This window comes from Tympanuchus pallidicinctus, unplaced genomic scaffold, assembly GCF_026119805.1.
Source record: "Tympanuchus pallidicinctus isolate F22 unplaced genomic scaffold, pur_lepc_1.0 scaffold30, whole genome shotgun sequence".
Classification (NCBI taxonomy): domain Eukaryota; kingdom Metazoa; phylum Chordata; class Aves; order Galliformes; family Phasianidae; genus Tympanuchus; species Tympanuchus pallidicinctus.
This window is the reverse complement of record NW_026294748.1, coordinates 5,418,622-5,428,411: the sequence shown is the minus strand read 5'-3', so window position 1 is coordinate 5,428,411 and position 9,790 is coordinate 5,418,622. Positions and strand designations below refer to the sequence as shown.

At 47.5% G+C, this 9,790-nt stretch overlaps 1 protein-coding gene across 1 annotated transcript; it reads right to left on the bottom strand.

Moving 5' to 3' along the window:
* Positions 1-551: 551 nt before the first annotated feature.
* LOC128087524 (uncharacterized) lies at positions 552-9,199 on the bottom strand. The gene is made up of 3 exons (XM_052697131.1): positions 9,167-9,199; positions 5,976-6,090; positions 552-5,422 (listed from the first exon to the last, which is right to left on the bottom strand). The coding sequence occupies exon 3, from the start codon at positions 1,984-1,986 to the stop codon at positions 997-999; it is 990 nt and encodes a 329-aa protein (XP_052553091.1). The 5' UTR covers positions 1,987-5,422; positions 5,976-6,090; positions 9,167-9,199; the 3' UTR covers positions 552-996.
* Between the last annotated feature and the right edge of the window lie 591 nt (positions 9,200-9,790).

The following is a 9,790-nucleotide window of genomic DNA, read 5'->3' as shown; positions in this document are numbered from 1 at the left end:
TTTCCCCCTCCTCTTTTTTGGGGGAAGGCTGTGTATTTTGCTGCCCAGGGAAAACTATGCAGCATCCCTGATGGGTCCAAGCAATGCTGCTGGTACAGGTGGCTGTAAACACAAATATAAAGCTGTTGCAAGCAGTCCTTGGCAACCATAAAAAGTCAAGAGGTGCTTTGCAATGGTGAAAAAGCATCATTTACTTAAACAGAGAAACTGGGACATGGGGACACACCTGCTCATTGAACAACAGCTGCAACATCTCACACCTACTGGGGGATTTGGGAGCTGTTCTCAAGGCTTCGGTGGACTGGATGAGGGGTTGGTGAGTAAAATTGGTCAGAAAATGATTTTGTGTCCAGGGAAATTTTGAGTGAAAGTGAGACGGGGAGGAAACGTGCTGAAAAAGGTCAAATTCATCTCCAAAAATGCAGACAGCTCCATGCTTTGACAAAGTTACCCTTTTCAGAAGGAAGCTGATATTTTCCTGTGCGTGATGGTGTGTCCTCCATTGAAGAGAAGCTGCCTTAGTGGAAACCATTCCAGCAGCCTAAAAAACATCACAGAGATGTTTGAGCAGACAGAAATCCTCTCAAATGCCAAATAGACAAAAGAAAAAAAAAAAAAAAAAAGGAGTTCTGTTAAAACCCAAAGATATCACAGACTTTCAGATGTGAAACAGCCAAAACAGGTGAACACTGACATCCCTGCTTCTCACCTGCCCCAATCAGACAGAGCTCTCCTGGGAGAACCTGAAGCCTCCACTGAAAACAAATTCTCCTTTTTTGGTTTGGTTCCCCAAATCAGCCTTCATTTTTTCTCTTCAGAAACCAAAAGCCTGCAGGATCAGATATGTCGAAGCCCTGTCTTCTGGTTTTGTTTGCTTTTAATGGGAAAAGTTGGAAGGGAAGAAACCAATCCCAGCCACAATTTGCTCTCAATAAAATCCTCATTTTCCACTGATACATTATGGATTTCATACAGCCACAGAGGTTTTTCCCTCTATCAGAAAACATTCACAGCTACAGAAGACACAAGTGGTGCAGACTCACTTCCATTTAAATACCAACAAAGAAGTAAAGCTCCTCTACCTTCCTCCACCCATTTCACTGGTGCTGAGCAGCCAGAGCATCCTGCTGGCTGGGATTTCACCTCCCTCCCACCACTGCACATAAAGCTGCTGTTTGTTAACGAAGCCCTTCTGTAATTGTATCCCCACCTCACGCTGCTGTAACCTTCACCAGTCTCTAAATGAACAGGCTCAGCTCTTTTGATCCCCATTTTGCCTCCAGCTCCATCCCCCAACCCCAAACTTCCTCCACGCTGCCTCGTAAAAGGATTTCTCCCCAAGAAACATGGTTGCTGTTTTACTGATAGGGTCAGGACCTTTCCTTTTTTTTGTTTTATAGCCCGCTGGGGAGCGAGGCTTTCCATCTGGGGAGATATGTAATGCAATCCCAAAATAACAGTGCAGTGCCCCATGCACAGAGGAGGGACCAAAACACTCACCCCATGGTGCAGGACCAGCACCACACAAGACCTTCCAAGAGGAAGATTTATCTGTATGTGTGTGTATTTACTCCAAAGCCACTGTTCCTGTGTGCTGCACCTAACACAGAACTTCCCCCAGTTTCCTCCAGCTTGTAAGAACCAATCTGTTCTTGCCCTTAAGGTGGGGGCTGCTGGCATTGATGGAGCTCTAGCTCCCATCTCCCTTATACGTGGGAACACGGCCTGCACCAGACATTCAAGGGCAGGCACTGCTTTTTCTCCTCTCAGGAGCAGCTGCACGCCACAGGAGCACTGTGGAGAGGAATATAGAAGCACCAAAAGGAACCTCAGGTTACCAGGTCCATGGGCACACTCATCTAGGGAGCACTGACTCAGCCTGAGATGCCAGCCCACAGAAGAAGTGGGTGTGCTGGCAAACCCACCCCAAGTACGCCTTTTTTGACAGATCTTCCCTTTTTCTTGTCTTCCACTCTTCCCACTCATCCTCCCTTCTCCAAAAGAGAAGCCTATAAAGGCACAATGCCCTTCAACACTTCAGCTATCTGCCTCTTGCTGTGCTTGGCGCAGCCCAGCCACTTTTTCATTCACCTGTAATAATCATTACTACCACCATTACTCTTACTATCACCCATTATTGTAATCAAAAAGACACCCCTCCATCCTCACACATCCAGGTCTTGCTTTGTTACATTTTGATGTTGGCTGCTCTAGGTGGTTCCCAAGACTCCAGTGCCTAAATCCAAATGCAACCAGGATGGTGATGTGAAGTTTCCGTGGCTGCCAGAGCAGCACAGTCAGGCTGGTTTGCATTTGAAATCCATTAAAACCAGCAGGCTGTGTTGGGGAGGTAAAGGGTTTGGGACCCCTTATGCTTAGACCTATAGAGCAGTCAGCTGCAGCATCCAGACTTGGAAAAATTCAGCTGTGAACCCAAGGGGACATCTCAAGTATGGCTGCAACCTGCACCATCCCAGGTAGGCCAACAGGTAAAGGAATGGGAGAGCATTGTTTAAGCAGAAAACTCAATATGGAGGGGAGGTTTCCACTAAATCTATCCCAAGATCCCTGGATATCCATGTTAACACCTTTGTTTTACCTCCTGAACAAACCATGAAGGTGTCAAAAATCCCAAAGAAAGGCTGGATGCCCAGGTAGTAGAGAGCAGAACCCACCCCAAGGCCTTTGCAGCTCATGCTGCCTCTGCCTACATCTGCTAAAGCCACCAGAAAGAGCCATTTCAGTCAAAACTCACAACCCTACTCGGCAGGGCACAAATCCCCAGGGCACACACAGCTAAGTGCTGGTGTATGGCAGGCAGGGAGGCTGAGGATGATGCTGTCAGCAATGGTGAACTCAACAAACAAAGCCCAAACACCTACAGAGGTCACTTTTCCAGCCACCTTTTCCCATCCTCCCCTTTGTTAAAATGTTTGCTGTTTCCAACATGGACAGGAAATCAAATTAAACGTTTTTCCTTCGCAACCAAATAAACATCAACTTATTTTAGAAACACAGCTTGGAAAGAAACACGTAAGCTCTTCCCAAATCCCCTGTCCCTTCCCAGCTCCCTGATAAGACCCCTGTGACATTATTTTCTTTACAAACCGTAATGGGAGGAACAAATGGTAGAGAAAGGCACGCGTCCCCCATTACCCTGGTGTCCTCACAACGCATCAGCCCACCTTTGTCTTTTCAAAAGGGGTTTTCAGTTTTGAAATGAGTGTCTGTGTGCATTCGTTGGTTCTGAAGAGGCAGAGGGAGGGTTTTAACCAAGCAGATGCACTGCTCCTTCCATAGCTGCGTTCTAAGAAGAATTTTAAACAAAACAAAACAGGGGGATTTGGGATTTTTCTCCTCATTTCGTGAGAAATAATGGGGTGTCTTGACTGGTTATTCTCGTGGGACTAAAGGATGAGTTTGGAGGCAGATCGGGCTCTCAGCACAGCACACCACTAGAGGGCCCAGAAAGTGCTTTTCGGTGATGCTGGAACCACCCTCCACAGTCACCTTAAAAACAGCATCGCCCACAGCCTCCAGAAAGTTATAGCTAAAAAAACCCAGCAAGAATAAACAGCCAGAAAAGAGCCAGAATTAAGAAGGCACCAGTGGTTCTTTGGTATTTCACTACAAGACTCCCACAAGTTCATAACCTTGTAACACCAAATGCTCATGCACTCAACTGTCAGGGCGTTTACACCAATTTATGATGTGTGCTTCAGCTGTATTGGCACCCACCTACACTTGCTCTACTGGCACAAACGTTTTCAGCCATGGCAGCCCCAGGCTGAGCTCTGCCATGTGCGCCCCATCGGCTCCAGGCTGCCGTGGCTTTTGATAATTATTTCTCTTGGGCTTTTTAAATTGCTTTTCCACATTCCTCTCTGCAGCGTAAAGGGAGCAGCTTTTCCTGGAATTATGCAGTTTGTAATATTTAGCTGCCCATTCTCCTACAGAGAATAGATGATGATTTTCATGTTAAGGGGAAATAGAGGTAGAGAGACATTTTTCTTCCAAAAAAGGGGAAAAACTCCAAGTTCGAAATCATCCCACTGCCCACCTCTGCACGGATCTGAGCAAATTCCTTGACTTCCATCTACAAGCATTTCCCCAGGGCACTGGTTCATTACTTGCCACAATTAAATCGCCTTCAGCCTCGGCTGTATTGATTGCAGCACACTGCAGGCCCTGAGCAGAATCTAAATCTCAATCTAAAATCTCCACATCCTTAGGGTAGGGAGGCTCTGAGATGTGACCCTTTCTCTGCATGCTCTTGTGTTTCTGCAAGACCAAATTGGTGCAGAGGACACTGTTTTGCCCCAAATCACTCCCAGGCTCCTGGGCTGTGGACAACCCCCTTAAACCATTCCTTGACACCACAGGAGCCAGGACCCATGTTTTTTTTATTTGCATTGAGGTACTTAAGTGCTGTCTCCTGTTAATTGCCATCTCCTGGAACTGCACCTCCAGCCCCCTCCCAAATTAACCCCATCACTTGGCTAAATCCTGAGGGATCAGAGGCATTAACAGCAAGCAATGCCTCCTCAGAGACACCATCAAGACAGAGGTGGGAAATGAAATCTCTAATAGGGACAGTAATGAGGAGAGTGAGGGGTGGGGGGTGAGGACGGAGGTCTCTGTCCTGGAGGAGAATGGCACATAGGCTCTGAGCTGAGCTGCTATCATGCAAAGCCCAGAGACCAAAGCAATGATCTCAGACCAGCACCTCACATAAATAACATGATTCCAGCACCAAACTGAGTTTTCAACAGTGCTGCTCAAGCAAACAGAAGAGATTAGAGAGCAGAAGGACAGCAGATTGTTGGAGAGGGCTACAGAGATGGGGAGAAGCCTACAGGACAAAGCACACAAGGGGCAGCTGAAGTCCTGTAGTTGGTTTGGCTCAGGTAAGAGAAGGCAGAAGGCAGGCATCACGACAGCCCACAGCTCTTCACAGAGTTCACAGATGATGATGTTTCCTGCAATTCTGGCCATGACCTGACCTGGTTTTGCTATCAAATGAGGCTGTGGCTGCTGCTGACCTGCTCTGCACGCTGCCCGGCAGGCGGCCTCCCCTCCCTGCTTTGTCTGCCCATGGCGCTCACTTCCTTTGACGTCTTTAGGATGAATGTGGAGCAGAGGTGGCTCCATGGGGTGGGCCAGATGATTTTGCAGCCTCCTGAATCATAGCAGTGATTCCTTCAGGAACCGTGGCAACGCGTGGAGATAACCCAAGGAAATGCCGGATCAGGATGGAAACCTGCCTGCCTTCCTCCAGCACCGCCATGCTGAGATAACTGCATCACTCATCAGCAGCTCCAGTGCTGCCAAATGCATTTCTCTCATCACATGGATCTGAGATCCTGGCTCTCTGCACAGCCAACCCCGCCAGGCGCCCTGGAGATGCTCAACACGCAGCCAGCTTCCAAAAAAAATCTGTTAGCAGAACTGGTTATGCGAGGGAGCAGCCTGTGCAATGGGGCCAAATGCTGACTTCTGCACCTCAGTTTATCCCAATGCCCCAAACACCATGTGTAGGCTGTGTCCTCCCCATCCAGCCACAGGTATCTTAAATGATCCCTGTTCAGTTTCTCCCATCCCACCACAGCAAGCCACCCTTCCAACCGCGTTTGAGAACGGGAGTGAAAACCCAGAGCTGGCAGTGGATGATCCTACTGCTAACCCTTAACTGCACTATGCCACGCTACAAAGAAAGCAGCTCAGCTGCTGCAGTTCCCCTCTCCACTCCACATACCTTACTCCCCCAAACCCCTGGAGCTGAGCTGCAGGGCAGTGTTAGCAGCCAGCTCAGTGGCCTTGGCTCATCCCTGCCGGCCTCTTCCCTGCTCCCTGTCCCTATTGTTCACAGGGCCCGGCCCTGACCCCATGTATTTATAACCCCCCCCCTTTCCGGCACGGCATTGTGTGCACCCCACGTCCTGGATGAGCCGGGGCTCAACTCCACGCTTCCTCACCTTCCTGTTTACAGGGCTCAGGAGGATCCAGCCCTGCCCACTTCTCAGCTGCTTCCGTAAAACCCTCAGTATCCTTCCAGTAGAGAGAGATGGCTCTGGAAAACACTTCAGTTCCCTGAAATTTGGAGAGGGAGATAACATTGCCCAGTAGTAACGTGGCATGCACACAGCTGGCTTGCAAACCCTGATGGCTTTTTTCCGTCCCAAAACAGAGAAGAAAAAAAGCAATGAGTCCTGCTAAAGGCAGAGCATCTCCCGCATTGCTTATCTATCTCCTGAATCAAATTTTGTTGTGCTGTATTTCCTCCAGTATACACATACTTCACACCAGGCAGCCTGGTCAGGGCTGTCTCAAGTTCTTTTACCTCCATGCAATGCTGTATAGCCCCAGCACAAAACCCAGACTCAGAATTGGACTCAAAGTTGTCTTTTTCTTCCTTCCAAGATCAAACAAAGGGTGGAACCTTTTTGGTTCCAAATACATAGCCATGTCTCAACTAAGACAAGGTCTGTACTCATAGTTTGCTAGGAAAGAAAAAAATCACCTACGCTCTTTGCTCTGATATCATCAGCAAAGCCATTTATTACAACAGATGGGACTTTTTGCCCAGATACCTTCTGTTATTTAAAAGGCAAATCAGTAGCACTGGCAAAGCGATTATGTTTGCCAAGAGAGCAGGCAGGCGGTCCCCACAATGATCTCCATGACAAAGCCAATGCCAAGCAAGACAGGGCTCAGACATCTCCTGTCCCCACTTCCATCCTCTCAGCACTGCACAAAGGGATGATTTACCCCAATTTTCCCCCTTTATTTTTGGCTAAACAGTAACCCCAGCACGTGTAAAGCTGATCCACCCTGTGCCTCGCACAGCCACAACTGTCAGCAAGGTCCCCTCCTACCACGCAGTGGGAATTAAAGCAAAACAAGAAACCTCCCAACCTTAATCTCACCCTTGCAAAAGCTGGGTGGAGCAAGCGCTCCAGGAAGCCCCCATTCAAAGCCATTCATTAGTCAAGAGCTGTACAAATAATTATCTTTACTGCTTGATGCCACTTCCCCAGCTCACAACCTCAGGGTCCAGGTGGGGACGTCACTCCCCACGTCCAGTCATTGCTAGAGGAACACTGGGAGCTTTTTCCCCTTCCAACATGCAAACAGCAGCATGCAAACAATAGCCTGGCGTCAGCAGACGCAGCTGGGGCAGCCCCAGCCTCGCTGCCATTTGCAATGCTGCAAGGTTTGTTTTCTCCCCATCTCCCAGCCACCAGTGGATCATTCCCTCCTGAAATCCCACCTGGAGCCATCAGCTGGGAGAGGCTCATGGCCCCCCCAGCTGTCACTTCACACTTATTCTTTCTCTGGCTTTGACAAAAGGCAAATATATTTCCAGATGTTTCCTACCCAGAGCTGGGACCCTGGGCTTAGGCTCATGGGCTCTGGGCTGCCCACTCAGTCAATGGGCTTGACTGCCATGAAGGAGCAAACACCCATCATTCTCATTCCTATACCTAGTAACCCAAAGCTTACAAGGTATACAAAAAGATTTTGTAAAACTCTCAATGAAGGAGCAAGCAGATGGATGCCACAAGCCATTAGAAATCAGTGGCAAAGTTCTTTAGGATGGATGGACAAAAAGTGCAGGCTGACAGAGAGCCCTTGCAGAGAGAAAAGGTTGTCTTCCAGCATTTCCTCCTATTTTCCAGTGCATTTTGAATATTGGGTGGATACAAAGAGGACCTTGAAGTCCTTCCCTACTTATGTTTATCCCTTCCAATGATGTGAGTGTGTGTAGCACTGCCCAACCTCCGCAGATGGGAGATTTGATCTACCTAAATTGACAACAGCAGGTAATAAGAACAATTAATAAGAGCAAAAGATGCTCTGGAAAGAAAAAGTAGAAATTAGGAAATAGAGTCATACAATGCAATGCTCTGAATGGCTCCACAGGTTGGACTGCATCAGTACAAACCTCAGAAAGAAAGAGCCTAGATGGAAACAAGAGGTTAACTTGGGAGGCACAGGATGAATTTCCTAGGCAGGTCTCACTAGTGCACTGTATCCTCTAAAGCTTATAAATCTATTAACTCTGGACTGCTAAGCTAATTACAGCTGGTTACACTTCCAGCTAATAAAATATTTGTCATGTTTAAGGCACGTGGGAGTTTTTCTTCGGCTTAACCAAATCACCCTGACAATTCCTTGAACTAAAGAGATTCCCAGCAGCATTTTTGCCAGAGGTTGGAAAAAAAAAATAAAATCAGATTATGTGCAATGATGAAAAGGAGCTCTCAGGCAGTTTTTCCAGCCATAGTGCACAGCAGCAATGCATGCACAACTCCAGCATCACTCCTCTCAGCGACCCAACATCAGGAATAGAGGTGCATGGAAACTGTGGGTTTGAGCACAGCGTGACCCATCAGACACTTGGGTTCCAGAGGGTTCAACATTTTGGCATCATCCCAACACCAATTTGGCGTGATTTGTGCTCATGTCTTGGGGAGCCTGGGAGAATTCAAGTTCACCTTGCTGCTTCTTTGGTTCATCTCTTGGGACACTTCGCAGTACATGTTTAATTCAGCAAAGGAAAAAAGCCTTTTGAACACATTTCCTCATCTAAAGGCAGGTTTTTTTCCTTCTATCTTTTTTTTTCCTTCTACCCCTTATTTTTTAATGGACTTAATAAAAGAGGAAATGTATTAGCCAAGTCCAGCCCATGTGCTTTTAATAACTCAATTTAATTAACATCCCCCAAACTGTCTTATTAAAACTAAATTAAATCCTTATTTGAGATCTTTAATAGATCACACAGACTTTGTGCAGAGACAACTGCAGCTGTGGGAGTGCCAGAAAAGAGAGCAGAGCTTTGCTTCACTCACCCTACAGCCAGAAGAACCACTGCTAACTCACTGGGCAGAGATGGACAGCTGTCTGAAAAGAAGTAAAATTTGGTTCTGCAAGGGATTAAGCAGTATAAAGCCTTTCCACGGTGCTTTACATTTATCTAAGGCATGGTTTTACACAATTAAATTGAGAGCATTTGGGTCTGTAACACCATAAAGCAGAGGAAAGCACAGCAGTGACAACAGTGCAGCAAAGTCACAGGCTGCAACAAGTGAGAATATGCTCAATGCAGCAGCTGTGGACACAGAAACAGAGGGGAGGAGAGGAGAGGAGGAAACAATCTGCTTACCTTTAGAAGGCCTCAGGTATACAGGGATCTCCAGCACGATCCCCTCACCTCTATTGCAAACCCTTAAATGAGGGCTGGGAAGGGGTGGATCCTGGCTGCAGCCCTTCCATCACTCAGTGCATTGCATGCACCTGAGCTGCCCTGTGCTGGCCCTGCCTTCCCCCCATGACTCCTTCACCCCATCACTGCTTCAGGCTGTCGCTCACCATTTCCACAACAGGTGCAAATTTCTGTCTCTCCCTTTTCCTGGGGATATCTTTGCTCTTTTACTTGAAAAATGAGGATGTTCATATTAAATAAGAATTTCCTTCGAAAATGCACCATTTTAAAGGCGCTCCACACAGGAAAGAAGTTTGGTTTTGGGTTTTGCTGGAAACAAGATATTCATTTTAACAGCTGATGTGGAGGAGCTGGTGCCACTTGGTGGGGGCTCCAAGTCTTCAGCACCTCACCCCCCATCTCATCTCTCTGTGCCTTTTTCTGTTTACCTCCATTTTTCTCTCGGTTTCCATTCCCTTTTCCATGTTTTTTGTCACTTTGTGTCTCGCTGCCTTTCCCCCTCACCTCACCCAGTTTAGATGCATGTTTGCATACCATGGAACTTCTGGGCCAGTGCTTCTCATC

Coding starts and splice junctions, on each gene's coding strand:
- LOC128087524 (XM_052697131.1), bottom strand. CDS start 1,986: ATGAGTGGGAAGAGTGGAAGACAAGAAAAAGGGAAGATCTGTCAAAAA.